Source organism: Ciconia boyciana, chromosome 6 (assembly GCF_034638445.1).
Source record: "Ciconia boyciana chromosome 6, ASM3463844v1, whole genome shotgun sequence".
Classification (NCBI taxonomy): domain Eukaryota; kingdom Metazoa; phylum Chordata; class Aves; order Ciconiiformes; family Ciconiidae; genus Ciconia; species Ciconia boyciana.
Window position 1 is genome coordinate 66,328,664 of NC_132939.1, and position 21,552 is coordinate 66,350,215.

A 21,552-nucleotide genomic window follows, 5' to 3' on the forward strand; every position below is an offset into this window, starting at 1 on the left:
ATGCTTGTCTGTATATATTACTCATTTCCCTACCCATATCAGTCTACTTTAGATCACCGAGAAAGAGATGCTACGTAAAACAGTATATAAATAGTACGGGAAAAGCACATACTACTGAAACACAAGCTTTCCCCTGTGCTTTCCATCTCAAGCCCGACCACATTCAGGAAGACATTCTAGAAACCTGAAGGCTGTTTAATCCACTTCCCTCTTAACTCTTTAGCTTTGACTGAATCAGTCAATAAGACTGCCAAGTAGTATGGCCCACCATCTATTAAAAAGGAAGCAATTCAACTCTGCTTGCTTCACAGCAACATAAGCATACACCTAATATCTATCCAAAACTTTCCACAAAGATACAATGGAAGCAGCAGGCAAAAGATAAGGCTTATTTTTCAGACCTCAATGTTTCTGTACTCAACCTAGAACATTTCCTCCAATTTTAAAAGTAAAATAAGCATTTTTTTAATGACACAAACTTCACGATCTGCTTACTTTGGTCAATGTTATCTGTACTTTCAACACCAATAAGCACGCCACCACATACAACTCACAAAAATGTTCATAAGATCTAAATACAATTCCAATGTGCTACAATTGTATTTTCATAGTCACAGGTATAGATACTCTACATGCCATATTACAGTACTGCATGTTAACTTACCATAAGATTACTGAAATCCCCCACACACTCCCAGCTCCAAATTTTTACAAAATCCTAGCAGTCTTAATACAGTTGCATATGGAAAACATATGATTTTATTTTCCCTATTCCACCTATCAAAAAGTATTTTGGGGGAAAGAAAATTACAATAATAAATTAATTTATTGGTTCAAGTTTCTGAGGAACTGCACTTTGATAAGTGTATGAAGTAAAAATCATGGCATGCATGATTTAGCTCTTACATTATTGGGGAGAGTTCAACAATTTATTAAACCTAAACAACAACCCACTAATACAGGGCAGAGCATGTATTCACCATTCAAATTACCTGCTCATCAAGTAAAGATTTTTGGCAGAGACGTACTGCTCAAAAGAAAAGGAAAAAAAAGAAAAAACAGACAAAACTCATGCCCAAAACAGGGGACTTAAAGTTCACCTGTCAAATGTAAGAAGACAAACATGTTTATTTTACCAATTAATAGTTTAAAGCCTTTTTAAATCACTGAAGCAGGAATATGTAGGGTTGGTTTACTGCTGTAAATCTTCTGGTCCAAATTCAAACAGAATTAGCTAAAAATGCTACTTTAAAATTAAAATAAGTAAGAGTTTTAAAATGGAAATGGTAATTCATAAATCATGAAATTATTAGTGCAAGACGGTGTTTCTTAACTCTTCTGTATCAGAACGGTGAACCTCTCAGTCAATATAAAGCAAAGTTGAAGGTCCAGTGTTCTTCACTGAGTATGTCACATCACAGTACTAAAACAAGTAGATTTTAAATCTTCCGCACTCCAGAATAATCCTGCCTTTCCTCCCTGACCTGACATACACTAAGATTTTAAAGCTAAATCTACAATTTTACAGCAATGTTATAATCTTGAATAAAAATGCAAAGAGCAGTGAGCTTTCTCAACTGGTAAGTCAAGCGGCTTGTATTTAAAGCACACAGTAACAATAATAATAATAAAGTGGTAAACCCTTCCAAACTATCTGTAGTGAGAGCCTTATCCTGATCCCACCAAGGATGACATGACCTCACCTACTGCAATGGAAATACTGGATTACTGAAAATATCTTCTTTATGACTTAAAAAAGGGGTTAATGAATGAAAATAATTGACACTTAATGGGAGAGAGGACTCCTCAAGAGAGTTCAAAAGAACATGAAGTAAAGCTGAATACATTCTGTATACAAGGCAGCTAGTAAGAAACAAACGGTTTAAATTTACAAGTACCAATCTCGGAAGCAATGCCGAAGAGTAGCATGTACAGGACAATTAAGAGGAGCATGTTCCCTCCATGCTACTATTAGTGAATGTAACGCTCCACTGCTGTGAGAAAGTTGTGCAAAAAATGGACTGGTGCTTGCAAAGCTCTTTGAGTCAAATACTGTGGGTTTTTATTTGCTTATCTAGTATTACTTGAATGTTGCTGGGTTTTGTCATTCCATTATTAAAGCTGTTTCAGAAAAATCTAGGTATCAGAATAAGCAATTCTAATTATTCAAAATAATTTATCTTGCAATGAATTCTTGTTCAACATTGACATTTTGCTGACCCTGCATTCTGTGGTTTCTATTTCAGTAACTGAAAAGTGCATGAGCCTCCAACATGAGAAGTAAAGTAGTTTTCTATTTCACTTTAGATATAATCATTATTTCAGAATTATTTTAAAGCAAACAGCTATTCATGTTATAAGTGAATGTCCTCTCTTTTCTTTTTAAGGTGTGATGGGTCAATTCTTTCCTTAAAAAAAAATAAATAAATCCTTTCTTCTATTGTTTCATACAAAACCCAACCCTCAACTCTACACAAAACAGAGGAATGACTTCAGAATGCATAGTGGTGCTACCAATGTTCTTCTTGTGTACAAGATCGCATATAGTGAAAGAAGGTTTGCATTTCAGTCATTCATTACATGCCACAGGTTTTCAGCTAGAAGTGCAATTATGAGGTTTATGTCTTAAAATCTGCAAAAATTATTCTGAATTCCAGTGAGTGACACTACCATCAGTATACATACATTGTGCCAAATAAAACTTGATTGTTCAGCCCTGCAATTACCTTTGCAACAGCCCCCCCGAACATCAAATAATTATTATCCTATTTTAAATGGAAAAGGAAACAAGACCTGGAAGACTTAAAAAAGGGCCCTACAAAATCTATCTCTGATCTTACAATACAAGATATAATTTCTTCCATTATTACCTATAATTAGAAATACTTTGTTCAAAGATTAGAGATCGTAAATGAAAGCATGTGGCTACTCACCTACAGTATACCAACTAGCATCTGTCAACTTGCTGATAACAGCTTCTTGAAAGGATCCATCAGGCATTTTGGTTTCAACCATTGCACCAACCTGCAAAAAGGAGTATCTCAAGGTTACATATAATCCCAAACTCATATAACGGAGAAAAACATGTGTATACATTAATTCTTCCAGCAAGCTAGAATTTTTTTTTTTTAAGTCTCATTTTAGCTAAATGTTACTTTGTAAAATTTAGTAACTTAGCTGGTAAGAACAAAGGTCCTTAAGCATGAAGGCTGAACTGCAAGTAAGACAGTAAGGCAGCAAGAAACTCGGAACATCTAATTTCGGCATGACTTATGTCATCACAAGAAACAACAGAAGGCTAATTGGAAATAAATATTCAAATATTCAATCAAAGTAATTATTACTTTATTACTGATGTGCATGCAATTATTAGTATTTCTTACACTTTGAACATTGTTATACTGTCAACTAGATAACAGTAGCAGCCTACAACATGCATTGGTGTTCTTGCAGTAGCTAGAGAAAAGAAAAAGACAGAAGATGATCTCCTCTAAAGAGCTCTATTTGCAGTCAGGTTTTTATAATGCAGCTATGTATTTTAGCAGACAACTCTTACATATAAAAATACAAACCAACACGTATTTTTATATAAAATACATCAACTATTTTAAAACACAATTAGAGCAATCGTATTTACTATTGTCTAACAGGCTTGAACTTAGCTTCATAATCAAGTTCTCTATTGTAAGAAGTTTTGTGTCTTACAAGATACAAAAATCATTGTGTGTGCAAAACTGTGTGCGTATGGAGTATACTACATGGAGAAGCATAAACAGGCTCTAAAAGCTACAAAAGTTAAGACTAATTACTCAGAATCAATCTGACCTAAAGCAATGAGCCTCTTCCTGTTGATTTAAATTCTGTAGAACAGGCACCCACCTAAACAGCATCAAAATTTAGAATTTTACAAATCAATTATGTGATTACAAAAAAAAGGCATGCAATATACATACTCTTAGAGGTCCTTTCACTTGGTCATCTTGCACTAACTGAGTTGAGTTATCCCCCTTCAGGACCACCTGAAAGATATTCATAAACTTTTAAATATATATCTTATTTTTAATAGCATACAAAAAGCATATGAAACTATTTATAATAATAATAATTTGGAAAATAAGATCTTTATCAATCAAATGGACTCAAACATTATTGAATGCAAAACACTTGGCATGGACCATTTTACTCACAGGAAGCCCCAAGTATCACACTTAGTATTTAACCTGAAACATCATAATTAAAGAACAGGGCAAATCAAACATCAGCCATTCCAAGGCAAAGAAAATACATTCTGATGTGAGTTTGGATATTAATGCAATCCAGGGCATACCTGGAATTGGGCTTCCAGATCAGAAGATTAAACAGGTTTTTTCTCTCTATCTAATTCAACTGTAGCACTTTATTAACAACACATTGAGTACTAAACTACAACCAAAATAAAAAGCTCTCTTTATTAAATATGTATCAAAAAATCACCCAACGGATCACAATACAACCATTTCTGCTACCTTGAGCGAGAGAAAGTTTTTATGGTAAAGATGTGAATCACTACAACTGTAATGAAAATAAGGATCAGTTACAGTGTAAGTAAACTATGCTTCTCCCTTTAAAAGCCAATGTTTGAGAAGGTAACACTGATGAGACAGAGTGAATGTAAGCCTATGCAATTTGAATCCTTGAGTTTGCAGAGACTCAGTTTAAAAACATAAAAGATCAATATTTAGGTGTCAACACTGTTAACTGGTTCACTGCCTTTTGTTATAGCAAAACCACCTACACTGTTTTAATAAAAATTTCCAAAATTCCTATTTATTTTCAGGAATCCAAAGTTCCAGGAGCTTCCTTTCCACTTATAAAGGTATCGTTTTCTAGCTCCGCCAACCATAATCTACACTGTAGCTGTATTTATAAATACTACACTAGTGGCATGCTAAAATAGAGTTGGTATTAACACACATTCAGGTTAATAATGCAGTTTATTTAATTCTTCTTTAAAATTTTATATCAGCATTGAGATGAATACAGGTTGTGCTGCTACTCAGGAAAAGACTACTGGACTTTCTGGACTCTTTGCACTCTTGGCAAGTGTGCCGGGGTGTGCCTACACGCTCTTAATTACAATATCAGGCTTAGCTTGTTAAAACTTCAATTGTTATAATATAATTGATATACAGCGACAGGAATTTCCACCAAGTCATAGCAGCCTCATACACTTCCAAATCTTATCATGGAGTAATAAAGCATAAGATTCTAATGAGAAAAAGAAACTCACACCTATTAACAGTCTAAACACTCTATCAGACCAAAGATACAGATACAAAATCAAGGATGTCAGACCAGGACAGGCAGCATGCTGCTTCCTATGGAGCTTCTCATTAACACAGATTTCAAAGAACATCACAAATTTATAAAAGTACTCATTAAGAACAGGGGAAAAGACTCCAAGATCTGAACTGCGGGTTTTTTTATCATGAAAAGCACTCTGATAAAGTGGTATGATCTATATACGTAACTGAAGAGGCTGATAGCTTGTTCTACTTGATCTAAGCATTAAAGCACACGAAAACTTAGATGTGTAGTTATAAAAAGAAGCTTTCATCTCTATTTGTTAGGGGTTTTTGGGTCTCTAATGCCTTATTTACATATCCTGGACAGTAGGCAAGAAAGTAGGAAGTGGGAAGATTTGGACAAAACAAAGCAGAAGAACAATTTCTGTACTTATTTTGATTTGTTAACTTTTATTTAACTATGTTTTATTCTTGTTTTCCCATACTAGCTTTAATAACAGTACTGCAATACCAAAATAATGACTTTCTTTTTTGGTTGTTTTGGCTTAAGACCTGTAAACGTGAATGAACACTACATTTGAACTACACATGACAGTACTTTGCATGTGTAGAAACTCAGCTACAGCCAAAGCACACTGTTTTAGAAGCAGCAGAAGATGCTCAATACTTAACAAATGTTATCCTGGACATTCCTAAAAAGTGGTCTAAGAAACTAACTACTGCTGTCTTTTTTGCTCTTATGTTTATCTATTTTGGCATTGCCTCTTAAGTTCTGAGCTATAAAACTGAGAATGTCAGCTGGAATGATATGGAACTTTTGCTTCTGAAGAGGTTGCTCTTATTCCTTATTACTGATGTAAAGCCTTAATCCTCTATTTGTGACATCAAAACTGATTGCTGTGAAACTGATTTGCGTTCACAAACAGAAGACAACTGTGATCAGGAAAGTAGCAAGAATAGGTAAATTGAAAGCTCATTCTTTTCCCAGCATCCTCCTAAAAAAAATGTAATAACCACCTCCCCCCCACAAAAGAACAAAAAACACCCCGAACCCAATATCAAATTATGAAAAACAACATTCAAGTGTTCTTTAAAATTCATACAGTGAGGTGAAGAACATTTCCTAGTCTTCAGGACTAGGATCTCCTCTGACAGTCCTTTCAACACAATGCTTTAATAAAATCAGCAACAACCACAGTATACTACCTTGACTTTCACAAGCCTTTTCACTGTCTTAATCTTTGCCTCACAGAAGGCACCACGGTACTTGGCACTGACATCAGTTCCCACTGTCAGGTAGGCAGGCTCATCTGCTGCCTATTAAGGAACAAAAAATAAGAACAAAGTTTAGTTCTCCTTATTTATTTTTACAGCTACATCATTATATATTTAATTTTACGTCTAAACATTTAAATCTATTGACTTTTAAGTGATAAACAATGTCTGTACTTGAACTGCAATCAGACTGTTCTTTAAAAGGAAAAAAAAAAAACCAACAAACAAGTTACAGGAAGTTATGTTTTACCAGTGATGTTGACCCCCCGCCAGCCCCCCCAGCCTAATTACTCTCCCAGAAATATCTTTGAGGGTATTCAACTGATATTTGGAACATCTCCTTATAAAAAGGGTAATAACATATAGGAGTGACTATTAATTCAAGTCATTCCTATACAGCATACAAAAGGAAAATGTTTCAACTGCAAAAAGGCAGTATAAAAGATAGTTGTGCTTTTTTCAGTTATAAGCAATCCAATGACACAGATTATTTTAAACACTTGAGACTGCTATCATCCCAATACTTACAATTAAGTCTATAACATTCTATATATAGATTTTTTTTCCTGCTGACTAAAAGGAGACCTCTAGAGAAATTTGTTGTAATCATTCAAACAGCTGTTAACTAGTATTTTTCTTTCCTGAAATGCCTTTATCAAAGCTTAATTGCTTATGCATTTTTAAGAGAAAGAAATATTTCTCATCATGTTTTCCTTAATCTGGACTTTATTACTCAACATTTCACTTTATTGTGCTTGTAGCCATTGATAAATAAGGACAAAATTACCACAGTGAAAATGTCTATCAAGACAGGAAATCAGCACAGACTATTAAATAACTTTTCCTGTTACAGGGTTGGTTTTTTTTTTAAATTCTTATTATGTCTTCAACTCCGAAGGCAAAAAAAAGTTTTTCTCTCTTTTGTGAATCATACTGCAATTGTTAAGCCTTTGTACTGAAAAAACCGGCAACAGCTAAGGCGGGACAAAAGCTGTGGTTTTGCAAACTTGCAATAGCAGCTGCTGATACAGGAAGCATTTAAAGACAGTAGCCCAAAGGACAACAACTCAAAAGACGTTGTGAATTTTCAGACTACTACTGCAAGACGATAAGAGCTTAGCTCACCCACACCTCAGCTGGAGAGCAGAAACAGGATTTGCAGCATGCACCGAAACCCCGGCCAGCGTTATCCTACTGTTGCTCAGCCGAGGCGTGCGATTAAAAATGAAATCGCCAGAGCAGCTAGCGAGGGGGGAAAGGCAGCCGTTCCCCGCTCCGCAGCCAGCCTACCTTCATATTTAAAGGTTATTTGAGGGATTCCAGCTCAAAGACTTCTCCTCCCCGCGAGCACACGGGAAAACACTGCAAAACAAGAAGGGGGGGGGGAGCGGTGAAGGCGGACCCGCGTGAGCGTGGGTCTCCCCGTGAGGGGGCGGCCGGGCTGCGAGGGGAGCCCAGCGCGGGCGGGCGGGAGCCGCCGCCCGTCCCAGCCCCGCCGGGCCGCGGAGGGAACGGGGCCGCGGCCGCCGCCCGCCGCTTCCCGCCCGGCGGCCCCTCGGTGTGTCACGTCGCCATTGCTCCCGCTCCCCGCCTCAGGGCGGAGGGGCCGGGGCGCGCGTTCCACCCGGGAGGGAAACCCGCCGCCCCACACGGGCCAGCTCCTCGCCGGGGGGAGCGGCGGGGCCCGCCGCCGCCTTCCCCGCCCCTCCCCGGCCCTCGCAACTTTCTGCGGCCCGCGGAGGGACGCGCCGAGCCCCTCCTCCCCGCCCCCCTCACCCGCCGGCCGAGCGGACTTCTCCCTCCCGCCCCCCGGACGCCCGCCGCGGCCGCTCGCCCGGGCGGCCCGCCGGGACGCCGCAGCCCCCGGCCCGGGGCAGGGGAGGCGGAGCGGGGGCGGGCCGGCGCCGCGCGGCTGAGGGGGCTGAGGATGGAGGGCGGCGCGGGCGGGCGGTCCCCGCCGCCAAGCGTCGGGGCAGCCCCGAGGACGGCGACGGGGGGAGGCGGCCGGGGCGCTCGGAGGGGGCACGGGGCGGAGTTCGGCGGGGAAGGGAGTCCCCGTCCCCGCCGTGAGGGGAGCGGCGGGCGTCCCCGCTCCCTCACGGGGTGGAAGGGCGCGCTGGCGCGGGGGGAAGGGGGAACTCCCGGCGCCGCTCCGCGCCCCCTCCCCCGGGACGGCGGCGGAGTTGCGGCTGCCGAGGCGCCCGCTGCCCTCCCTGCCTCCTACCTGGAAACTCGGAGCGAAGTGGGCAGCCCCGCGCTGCCCAGCCCGGCCCGGCCCCGCCGCGCTCCCAGCGCCGCAGCCCCCTCCGAGACGACGACAGCCCCGCGAGCGGCGGCGGCTGCTGAGCGCGGCCCCGCTCCACCCCCTCCAGCCCGGACTCGCACCGAATCACCAGCGACGAGCCCAATAACAAGCTGTTGAGCAGAATCTGTCCTGCTTGAACTCCCATTGGCCCCCTCGTGACGCCCCGGGGGCTCTGCCCCGCCCGGATTGGGCGCCGCGGACAGCACCCCCATTGGTCACAGGGCGGCCGGCAGAGAGCATTGGCCAGCCGTCGACGCAGGTAGAGCCAAAGAGACTTTTGATTGGCGCTCCTTCGGAGCGTCAGCCGATTGGTGGAGATTGAAGTGAAGTCAGCGTCCCCTCGCGGCTGATTGGTAGGAGCTGGATCCGGACGTAGCTCTGAGCGCGGTGATTGGCCAAGACCGGGGGACAGGAAGACGAACGGCGCGACGTGATTGGTGCAAGCCGTCTCCTGGAGACGCGGCGGGGCGGGGCCGAGGAGAGGGAGGGGGGCGGCGGGGGCGGAGACGGCGTCCTGCGGCGGCGGCCGCCCGGGGCACGCAGAGCGCATGCGCCGCGGTCAGCCTCCCGGCGCCATTTTGTGTGAGGCTCTTTCCCATTTTAGGCCCGCGGGAGGAAGGGAGCGGGAGTGGTCGGCGCCTCTCCCGCGGGGGGAGGCGGGGGAGCCGCGGGGCCGTGCCCTGGCGGCGGCCGCGGGCAGCGGCAGAGGCGATGGAGCTCGGCGGGAAGCCTCTTCCTGCGCTCCGAAGAGGCCGCACCTCGTTTCTTCCCCGCGGCCCACCCCCGCGTTGGATGGTGGCGGCGGCCGCGTCGCCCCCTCTCCCGCTCGGCGGCGATGGCGCAGGAGCGGGCCCGGCCGGACCCGGAAGTGAAGCGGCGGCCATGGAGGGGCGGCGGCGCCTCTGGCGGCGCGCGGCGGAACCGCCCGCCGAGAGGGCGCGGAGGAGTCGGCCGGCAGAGCGGCCCGGGGAGGCGCGGACCCGCCAGCGGCCGGCCGCCGCTGCTGTCCCCGCGGAGCCCGCCGGAGTCGAGCGGCGGTGCTGAGGCGGCCCGAGCGCCCCAGCAGAGACGCCGCCGGGGCTGCAGGTAGGGGCTGCAGGCAGGGGCTGCAGGCGCCGCCGCCCGTGCCGCTTTCCCTTCCCGCCGGTCCCTCAGCCGGTGCGGGCGGGACACGGGCGGCTGCGCTTCCCTCGGAGGAAGGCGTTGTTCCGTCGCCATTAATCATCCCCTGCTGCCCGTGACGCATTTGGGGTGAAGCCCGGGGAGGGGGACGTGACTGTCTCTTGCTGCCTGGTGGCTTCTGCACATGGTGCTGGCGGTTGCGGTGGCCGCCTGGCCTCCTGCCAGGCGGCTGAGGTCATCTCTTCACAGGAAGACGCAGCAAGGACAGGGGAAGACTAGTGTTGACGGAGCTGAGTGCTTTTCGGGGTGTGGCTGGGGGACTGTAGTCCTGTCCGGTCCTTCCGTACCTGCGATGGATGCTCGCTGAAGGTGCAGCCTTACAGGGCAGGATATCTGCACCTGTCAAAGGTCCTCTAAGAGAATTTGGTCTTAGAGGCTAGCTCTGACACTACTAAATAGGAGTTACTAACTGAAGCCTGTAATAAAATTATATTTTGAACATTAGTTTCACACTTCGGCTTCTTAGATAAAATTTCCTCCGTGGTTGACTGTAATGCAGATCCATTACTTTTCCACAAAGTAATGACCATCTGTTTGACAGTACTCACTCTGCTATAAGGCATACCTTAGGTTTATCTAAAGCAACAGTGGAGGGACCTATCAATACAGTTAAGAGCTCCATTGTGCTAATTTGACAGAAATGGATTGTTAGTTTAGGTGTAGCTTCCATTTAAGTTCTGGTTTGAAGGTGGTTTGTGGTTTTGTTTTTTTTTTTTCCCCTTAAGTCTGATGCTTTGGAAAGCAGCAGGCAAAAGGACAGTTCTCTAGGGAGTTTAATGAGCAGTGGTGTATAGTATAGATAAGCTCTGAAGGTTTAGTAAGGCATAATGCACACAAGGCCTGTTTAGAATTGACGGCAGGAGATGTCTAGCATGGGGGACGGGTAGCTCTAGAGTTCTGGTGTTTGGATCTGGGTTGTAAATATAAAGATGCTTGAAGATGTATACAAAATGTATAAAGGCTTGAGGCATTTCTTTTAGTCCTGAGGGAACTATGCTGTAGTTCCACTTTGTGCAATGGATAAACTGAAAAGCAAATTATTGTTTAGAATATATTAAATCTAACCCAAATGTTAACAGAACTTCAAAAATTCACTTTGAATGTGAACTTCTGATGTCTCTGTGGAATGTATTGGCCAAATCATTACTTAAATTGTGAGCTTTTTTTGAGGCACAATTTGTATCTCTGTACTAAGTATAGTACCTTTATAAATAATATTATAATAATATTAAATAATTATAAATAAATAACAGTTTGTGACAAAACTAATCAGTCTTGTTTCTGATTTCTAGCAGAAAAATCCTGTCCACCTGGATTTATCTGTAACAGCCGGCATGCTTAGGAGGGTCATGGCACATCACCCATCTAGCTATTGTGAGCAAAAGGACTCTCTTTCTATATAGCCAGTCAGCAGGAGAGGTGACTTGTTCTTTTATGGTATTTAAAGCACCTAAGAATGCCTGGATAGGCAGCTCAACAAAGAGCGTAAACATTCTCACACAACTTAGGGATGATGTCTAGTATAATGGAATGAAAAAGCTGTGCTTTTGGCAAGCCAGAGAAAGGGTCTAATTTTGATTTTAAAATAACCTTTCATTGGAATATGAACTTCAGGATTCGGAGTTATGCCATGATACTGAAATTTTACATCCTAAATGTATGTCAGTGTTAACTAGCCCTGGGACTTCAAGACAGCTTGGCTATACTGGATCCTTGCAGCTGTGTCCCATCCCCCAGTGCGATCCCTTATAGGGAAACAGTTGAAATGAGTGGAAGAAATGAGCAGCTGGCTTTTCTGTTGTGAGCCACTTTATCATGAGCCACTCTGTTAACTTCACAAAGTTAACACTTTAGAAGCTCTAGGATGAGACAATCGTAGTAAGTCCTTTTAGTACCTAATCTCTCTGAAAATAGACGTGCTATAAGGCAGGAAATTTTTTAACATCATTGTTCAAAGCAGCAGCTACTTGTATTATGTGTACTTTGTTAGTACGAAAGGTCTTGTAGCTGCAGTAGAAGAGATTCACCTGAGGATATGCATTTTGGTCTTGGCTTGTGCAAATTAGCACAAGGCTGCTTAATTTAAAAACAGTTAACACAAAAGCATCAAGGCACTCTAAGCATGACACTGGTCTCTGGTAATACGTAATTCTAGAGTTTAGGTGATGGCTGTAAGTAAATCAGAAAAAAAAATGTACTTTAAAATGTCTTCGGTGTATTGGTTGCAGAATGTACAGAAATTTTGCCCAAAGCCTTCCATATATGTGGCACTCTGTAGGAAAAGGCAAGATCAGGAATGTCTGTATCTTACAGTATTCTTTATAAGAATAGCAGAATAAGTAGCAGCCAAATAACACTGTTGAATGTATCATGTGGCTTCCTTGAAGAGTGACAAAATAATGAGAAGAGAGATTTCTGGGATGAGATGTTTTAATTCTGTTCAGTAGTGGCATACTGCTCTTGACATACTGCATTTACACGTAGATAAAAGAACTTGGAATACACATACAATCAGAGGGAAAATATTCTAGAAATATTAAAAATGTTCTAACACTGAGCTGCTTTGTACGTAATGAAATACTATGCTACTCTGTCAGACTCTGCAGATGTTCAGAAGGCTTGTAGCTGCTTTTATTTTTGTCTTGAGCATTTAGTTCTCCTTTTTTTAAATGCTCTTCCCCTTGGTGTTTCTATTCTGTAATAGGCAACATTTTTCCAGTGGTGGTTGAGCAAGCATCTGCCTTGCGGTTCAGAACCTCTGTCTGTGTGGAACTGCTGTATTTCTGTACAAATGAAGGTCAGATGTATGCTTCCCACAAAGCTTTATTATCTAAGCGATTGCAAACTGCTCAGGCAAGAGTGTGGTAAGAAGTTGTGAAGTACTTAGTGTGCAGGTATAGAGGAAAAAAAAACAACGAATGTGAAGTTGACAACAGAAAAGTTCAGTCAGTAATAGTTGGATTATAAAAATGACAGGTCAAACTTTCTTTCCTAGTCATGGAGAAAATTGTGCTTTACTGTTAACTATCAGCAATAAGTTCCTTCGTGTTTATTATCCTGTGTGAGAGAGAAAACAAAAACACCTGGTAGTGCTAAATGGTTACCTACAGTTTCCCCAGCTCTAGCACATTCCTGTTGCCTTGTTGAGAAAAATGGATATTTAGTTATTCAAACATAACTGTGCATGCTGTTTCTCATAATTTCCTTGTGAGGGTTGCTGCTGGAGAGGACACAAACTTTAGCAACCCTTAGGAAGCCTGAATTAGTGCATTATATCCACTAAAGTTTAGTAGTGGTTTCTTGAATCTGGTATGGGTCTGTTTTGCAGCAGTGCAGTATCTCTTCTGGATATGAATACTCATGAAAATATTTACAACAGAGTACTCTGTCATAAATATTTGTGTGAGAAAAATCTCAGAATTGGGTTTCCTGTCAGCTCTGTGGCTAACAATAATATTCACTTTGTAGTTGCATTTTTTCCAGTAACACTAGTAAAACGATGCTACGTGCTCAGCTTGTCAGAGTAGCTCTTGTTAGCAGCTTCAGAGATCTCAGGGAGAAGTAGTCCCATTTTTACTGAATAAACTATGTCCAGACTTTGTTGTGCTTTGTGGCTGCAGATCTTAACTACAATCCCATGTGTCATAAAATGTGTGCAGAGATCAGTGATGCATTAACTGATGTGTCTTATTAGCAGCCTAGCACCAGGAGAAGAGGTTTGAGTTCTCAACTGGTGCAACTGCTGCTTTCATCCTAGCCTGTTAGCCGTTGGGGGGTGTTTTGGCATGTATCGTGCAATCTTTTAATTCCAAACATAAAATGTTCCTTTTTTAAGACTGATTTGGTAATCTTGTGTTTGGACAGAATAAGAGCTATATTGTAAAAGACTATTTTTATTCTTTCTGGTATGTAATTTTATATTATGATAGCTAATATATTTGTATCAAATGTTAACGTTAGCTAATTTAGCAACTATGGAAGAAGGGTGCCCGTTGCCAGGGTTTACTTAAGATTGGATTCTAAAGCCAGTTTTTGCATGTTTTGTCATGTGCTGTTAAATTATCTGAATATAGATGTTTAATTCCTCTTCTGTTGCCTAGCAAAGGAATGCAAGATGCGGAATTTGATTACAAATCCACTTAATTTCTTGTTTTATTTCTAAGGACTATGAGTTCACATTGGTGACAATAGTGAGGCCATTACAGCTACACTTGGGAAGTCATGCAGTGTTGCAGAACAATAGCGCACAGTACTACAGAGAAGCTGAAGATTTGTACAGCAGCTTCAATTTAGATGTGGCAAAGGACTTCAGTTGTCATCTGCAATCAAGTGATCAGTCAGTCTTTCAAAACTTGAAGTATAGGCTTGAAGTCAAATGAGAATTTCGTTACTGTTCTGGGTAGTAATGTTACTTCATGTGACTGCTGAAGGAGAGCATCCTTACATATTTTCCAAAATGACAGTTTGTCTCTGAATGCCAGCAGTAAAGGCGAAGGATTAGATCTACCTGTCACTCGTGAGTAATCAAACCTTCTGTTTCAGGCTTTATGAATCACTTTTTTCGTGACAGGCACAAGACACTAGTTAGTACTAGAAATGTATCTTATGCATGTATGCATATGGGCTATATTAGTGCATCTGCCATTCCAATATTGTAAACTTTAACTTTTAAAACTCTCTGTACTTTTTAACCGGCTTTCAAATTATCTCTACAGCATGCAGCTTTTTTTTTCCGGCTTCCGAGCCATAAACGTTATTACTGATGTAAACATTTTATCTGTGCAAGTTTTGCACAGATAAAGTCAGATAAGTCTTTAAAGTTTTAATGTTTAAATGAGGTTGCATGTTGTATTTGAAGAACCTTACTGCAATCTTCTGAATAAGTTAAGCTTCTGAGACAGAAGGTATTCCTCCTTAAGTATTTAGCTTCTGATATCTATTTTGGAGCAACAGCATGGTCACTTTTTCAGCTTTTTGTGATACCAAACTGGGAGTAAATGTATACTGAATAGGTGTCTAATGCTATCCATATAGAGCAATAATGCACCCCATGTTCTTTCTGACTCTTACTTGGCTTGTCTTACCACGTCACCTAAAATGGCATTTTTCAGTGGCTAGTTCTTACACTGTCTTTAGGGGAAACTTCACAGGATTTCAGTTTTTCCTGTATCTGATTATATTTCCATTATATTCTGAAGAAATGGGTTTTCTACATGATTGGGGGAGTGGTTTTCTGTGTAAATATAGTCAGTCACCAGTCTACAGAGCAAATACGGTTTTAGTGTTCCTGAAATAAACTTAAGTTGGAAGCATTTAAACTTGCATCTGAATCTCCAAATAGTCTGTATTCTTCCTAACAGAGCCAGATCTTGTTTATAAATACTACTGCTTGAGTAACCTCCCATCTAAATCAAACATACAGGGTAAAACTTGAATGCAAAAACTGTGTGCTTTGGGGAGTGGCAATTACGTATTTCATTGCTATGAAAACTAAGGGGAGAAAAAGTCTTTAAAGTTTTAATGTTTAAATGAGGTTGCACGTTGTATTTGAAGAACCTTACTGCAATCTTCTGAATAAGTTAAGCTTCTGAAAGAGAAGGTATTCCTCCTTAAGTATTTAGCTTCTAATAGCTACTTTGGAGCAACAGCGTGGTCACTTTTTCAGCCTTTTGTGATACCAGACTGGGAGTAAATGTATACTGAATAGGTGTCTAATGCTATCCATATCTAAGATGTCGATTGCTGCTGATGTTGGAGAGCTGAAATAGGCTGTTGTTTCACTTTGGCAAAGAGAACTAACTGGTTGGATTAAATTTCTCAATACCTGTGTTAGTAGATTCAGGGGTTTCTTGTTTTTCAGAAGTAGTTTTGAGTGATCTGTCATGGCTAATCTGAAGTAAGAATCTTCCTCACTTATGCTACCTGTTGCTAGTTTATGTCTTGGAAGGCTTTCCCCCCTGCCCTCCCGATAAGAATTCTTGCTGCAGAAGTAGCTGTGTTAAAAAGTACAAGAAAGAAATAAAGCTGTTAAGAGCTATGTTCTTGTATACACAAGCTTTTTACAGACACTGGTAAGTGGCTTGCTCAGTTCGAATTTTTGCTAAAATACATGTTTCCATACTTGTAGAGATAAAAAATCGGGTTCTGATACTGATGGTGAGACCTTGGACACAGTCCACCTGCCAGCATAGGTGTCACTCTCAAGCCTGTCAGCACTGATAAGCTGTTGATTAACGGATTGTTACAGATGCAGGTTGTAGAGCAACGTGATCCAACTGAATCGGGACTGTAGATGCGTGGTCTTTCCTTGTAACTAGTCTCCAGAAAGCAATGTGTACACTGCTAATAGCATGCAGCGTAGCACAAAGAAGCAAGTGCTACTTCTGCAAAGCACGGTTGCTCAGCAAAAGAAAGCTTGTGAAGGCAGTGGTTACATCACCTTTCTTCTAGGGCTTTTGCTTGTCCAAATTACTTTAATCGCTTAGGGTTAACTTACTTTTCAGCCTCAGCTAACAAGACTGCAGTTAGTCAGTATTGATTCTTTTTAAGAAGTATTAATGCCCTCAGTCTTTTGAATTAAATGTTTTTAGCTATAAGTAGCTGCTGTTAGTGAAAATCTACAGTTTGGCCAGTGATTAAATTCTGAATTTTTTCCTACTTAGCTGCCTTTTTTGAAAGATACTTTTTATTTGTGTATATTGTTTGGAGGATATTATTACAGGTAGCTAATTTCCAGGTGGCCAGGGAGTTAGCTGACCAATCAACACCGTGTAATGCATACTTAACCTGTGAATTAATTGCAAGACTGTACTGTTTGCAGGAGGCTTGTGCCTTCAGGGATATGCTTTCCCCTGCAGTGCTTCTGTGTAGTTTGTCACCCCATTAGTTATACCAGTACAGCTGTAAACAGAACCACTGACATGAGCTGTGTGGTGTGACATCCAGAACTCTGAAAGAACAAAATACGTATCTTTTTGGAGAGTTTAAGTATTCTGGATCAATGAAAGATCTTTTATTAGCGTGGGAGTGATTTCCTCCTTGCAAGCAGCACAACAGGGGACAAACTGGTATGAGCATAGAAACACACATTTGCCTGGGGGAAGTAGTTGCTTGTTAAACCGACTGACAGGAAACACATTAAGCTACGTTTTGATTCTGCCTCCTAAAACACTATTTCAGATTTTTTCTCTATTGCTGATATATATAGAAAAGTATTGGGGAAAAATAGCCTCTCAAGTGGTGTGCTTTGCAGACTATGGAAACACCTAGAATTAGAGCTGAAATTGAGCTTTATGTAAGCATTCTGTTAAAGTCATCTAGCACTTCCTTAGCTGCTCTTGACACCTGTTAACGCAGTCTAATGTAATGGGTCTCTGTCCTTCCCTGAAATAATGGAAGTAGCAGATTCCCGCTTTTCTAAAAAACCTGCAAACAAGATAAATCTCATTTTCAAAACTTGGCCATCACTTGGGTGGGTGTTTGGGTTTTGTGTGTGTGTGCATTTGGAATGTATCAGCTTCTGGGTTCAATTATAGTAAATTCACCTACTATTAATCTGCTGAAGTTAGAATCTTAAGGAATGTATTTTGGATATGCAGACAATACATATACCAAATGATATCTAACTTTATGTAGCAATAATGCATGCCATGTTCTTTCTAACTCTTACTTGGCTTGTCTTACCATGTCACCTAAAATGGTATTTTCAGTGGCTAGTTCTTACACTGTCTTTAGGGGAGACTTCACAGGATTTCAGTTTTTCCTGTATCTGATTATATGCACATGTTTGGACTATAAACTATGTGATGCTGCTGCCTGCTTTATTCTAGTTGTCCATTTTTGGTTGGCAGAGCAACTTGTAAGAACCATTTTTAAACAACTGTTTCGGAGTCCTTTAATAGCAGTGTACTGAAGATGAAAGAGCACTGCATGGTGGTTGCTTCGTCCATCTGGAAATAGGAGACTTGGTTTGAGCTGGGGTGTAGATCCCATATTCTCAAATTCTAGAATGTATTTACTGGACAAACAGTATGGCTACACTCTTACCTCTTCTACCACCTGTTTTCTGCAACTGTATAATTAGACATAATAGGTAGCAAGATCTTCTATGATGGAAAGTTACAAGCAGTTGGTGTCTCAAAATAGCTCTCAATTCTTAAGTAAAAGTAACTTCCTTGCTGCATGTAACTTGAAAAACTGGTGGGTGGAGGAAAAGCTAGTCCTTGTCTTATAGGCATACGCAACTGAAGGAAGAAAATGAGGGGGAGAGAACAGTCTCCATACTGTATTTTTGGTACTATTACAGTCTCAAAATTGTCATGACAACTAATACTATTTTTCTCTTCAGAATCTTGAAACTGTGCACTTTATTTTAAGGTCATGATTATCTTCCAGCTGATAAATGCTTAAGATGCATTGTTGAATTCACTGTTTTGTGTTCCCTTCTATGGTTACAGTTTTACCTTAAGGAAGACTTGCAAAACAGTGTATGTAGTTTTTCCAAATCCCCTTCCTTAAGGGTGACTTGGCCTATATAGCCAGACAGTATCTCAAGCACTATTGCGTCCCTATGGACAGTTGCACTTTCAGTATGTGGGGCCTTTAACTTCAGGCCATCAAGCTATTTTTGGTGATGAGAAGGAAGCAATGCATGACCCGATGCTTGGCATACTTCAGATCTGCATGAGACAAATTCTGTTTGAAATGTTTCCTTTCTGAGAGTCAGCACCAAATACAGATTAGTAGTATTTCTTTTGGAGATACCCTTATGGATATCTGCCACACAGGAAATTTTATGTATTGGTTACTTCTATGAGCTGTTCTTCTAGGAGCTTCTAACAGCTCAATCTTACTGTAATTTCATCAGCAGTATTAGCCAGTTGTAATGCAGATAGTATCCAAACCAGTATTTTTTTATAGCCATGTAAAGGTAGTACATGATTATCCTGATGCAATAGCCTAAACTTGATTTTTGAACTCTGCAAGTCCAGTTGCATATTCCAAAATCTGTCCTGGTGCAGTCATGGAGAGGTATGTAAGTAAACTAGATACTGGAGCCTGGTTGGGTTTTTTTGTTTTTGTGGTTTTTTGGTTTTTTTTTTTACTTTGTCATCTGCAGTTCACCATAGTCCCCTTAATTCTCTTTAACAAGGCTTCTATATGGGGACTTGCTGACTAAATAACAGGGAATGTGACACATCCAGTCCTATTAAATATCACAGTTGTGATTCATCAGGTGCTGAGTAACAGTCAGTGGATGTATGAGACTTAAAGGAAAGGAAGCATCTTACTGTACATCCTACTCTTGTGTCATTATTGGATCTATGTATTTCTAAAATACTCCTTGGTGGAGGGATGACTTTAAGCTAAGAGATGAGTTTGTCTATACAGCCTTACTTTCTGGTGTTCTGTTAAAGCCTGTGCTTTGGGTCTTAAGCAACAGGCACATGCCATTAAAACTGAACGTAAAATGTTTCAGCATGGCAAGAACTGCAGGTATGCAGTCCAAGCGGGTATTTGCCTTTCTGCTCTATTATGTATTCCCATAAATGGCCAGAGTCTGGACTGAGTAGGTCACTTGTGGAATCTGAAGCAAGAAGTGCTGCTTGGTATGGGCTAATTATGCTTTTTCTGATATCTTCAGAACTGAAACTTCCCCGTGCTTTGGGCAGAAACAATCCAAATTAGACTTAAGAATCACCTCTTGCTCAAATCTCTGATTCACAAACTTTTACCCTGCCCATTTGCTAGCCTTGCAGTGCACTCTCACATTTCAATGTTACACTGGAGTTATAACTGACCATTTTCAAGCCAATTATAAAAGCTAATTTTCATTTCAAGAAAGGGGATCCAAGCCCTACTTTGTAGGAAAGCATGCTGCCTCTGCTGCTGAAGGCCAATTCTGGGAGCCTTCAGAGGACACTGTCACAGACCACTGCTGTTAGGTCTATCGCATTGGGCTTGCATGTGTTGCAAGCAGCTCTGAATTGAGTCAGCCAGCTGGGCTGCCCTAGTCCCTTGGCATGCTATGAGACTTGCTGCTCTCAGAGTGAACTTAAAAGTAGTAAGATTTAAGTAGGAGCATATGCTATCCTTTGTCTCAAGGAACAGCTCTTCTGGAGCTTCAACTCTGCAGACTCGGAGCATACATACTTTCTCCAGACATGCTGCACAGCTGAAGCTACAGGAGATTAACTGGTGGAAGCTTTCAAATCTTTGTTTTAGCTACCTGATCAGTTGTTGTTCTCTGGGCTTAAATCAAACTCTTCCCCCCTTGATATTGCTTAAGCCTGGAGGGTAAGGGAGTATCTACAATACAGCTAGATTTTTTTTTTCCCTAGTCCTGTACTTAAAACAGAGCCTCTGCTAGAAGTAAGCTTTTTTGTTGAGATTTAATATTCTTTCCTCTTGTTCTGTAACAGATCTAGTCCTCACTTAAATAATAATCTCAGACGCAGCTTGAGCCCTTCTGGAGCTTAGCTTTCACCAAGTGATTTGCCTTAGACAGCTCTATGTACTTAGGAAAAAACCCAACATGGTCTTCAACATTTAATCAAAGTATAATGATGCTGTGCAGTCCCACTGCATTTTTAAGTCTTTATGTGGTCAATGTTGCCATGCATAGCCACTTCCTCCTTTTTGGAAGATTTCTTCCCCTGCTCAACTTCCACTGTTTGACACAGCAACAAGTAAATACTAATTCTCAGTAGCAAAATTAATTAAAGTTGGCATTTAGCCTATCATATGTGGACTAAATTAGTGAAACATTATGATGGCTACTGCACAACTGTATAATTAAGCATTCTTAAGTAACTAGCTTCAAATTAGTAAGTTACTTGTTAAATGCAGTGTGGTTGCCTCACTGGTTATCCCAGCTGGAACTGCAACTAGGTTAAGGCTACAAAAATAGCTGTAGTGGGGAGTTTGCAGTAGTTCTTCTGCTGAAATGAGAGTCCTTCTGGACTAGAAATCTATTCTACTGTTCCCTGGCCTTATTGTTAAAAGGTAGCAATGCTTAATTTCAGATCAAATAGAAGCTTGCTAGCTTTCTGTTTCTAAAGTTAAGGGAAATTTCAATACTGAAAAAGCTTATTCAGTATTTTCCTGCTTTTTTCCTCCTTGACCCTTCCCCTCCTGAATAAATGCAAATATCTTTTCCCCACCTTCTAATGCTCACTTTTTTCCTCTTTTCCCACCTGCAGTCAATGGAAATGGAAGTAATAGATTTAGTAATAGATAAAGATCAATTCTCATAAACAGGTTGAGCCTATACTCTGATAACTTAGTGATTTACTGACAGTAATAGTCACCTTGGTATTAACTAAATGTTGCCATGACAGGCAAGCCTGCTGTGCTATCCACTGCAAAATGCACATCCTCTTGAATTGCTTCTCCTTGGACTTTACTATACACCTTTCCATAACAAGCAAAAAAAATCAGAGCATGGTTCTTCAAAGGAGCTTTTTAGATAGCTACTTATTAGAGAACATGGCAACTTGGAAATTC

The 21,552-nt window shown here is 41.4% G+C and overlaps 1 protein-coding gene across 8 annotated transcripts in view; it reads right to left on the minus strand.

Moving 5' to 3' along the window:
- ARID4A (AT-rich interaction domain 4A) overlaps positions 1 to 9,071 on the minus strand; it is a 61,869-nt gene extending 52,798 nt beyond the window's left edge. For 3 of the 8 annotated variants that reach the window (XM_072866160.1, XM_072866153.1, XM_072866154.1), the window contains exons 1-5: positions 8,785 to 9,071; positions 7,851 to 7,922; positions 6,492 to 6,602; positions 3,954 to 4,019; positions 2,934 to 3,024 (exon numbers count right to left, since the gene is read on the minus strand). In XM_072866160.1, coding sequence (XP_072722261.1) covers positions 2,934 to 3,024; positions 3,954 to 4,019; positions 6,492 to 6,602; positions 7,851 to 7,856 — 274 coding nt within the window. In that variant the 5' untranslated portion in view covers positions 7,857 to 7,922; positions 8,785 to 9,071. Of the gene's footprint in view, positions 1 to 2,933; positions 3,025 to 3,953; positions 4,020 to 6,491; positions 6,603 to 7,850; positions 7,923 to 8,336; positions 8,434 to 8,784 lie in introns of those variants that run through there. The other 5 variants (XR_012043202.1, XM_072866157.1, XM_072866161.1 and 2 more) reach the window with 4 other exon arrangements.
- Positions 9,072 to 21,552: the final 12,481 nt, after the last annotated feature.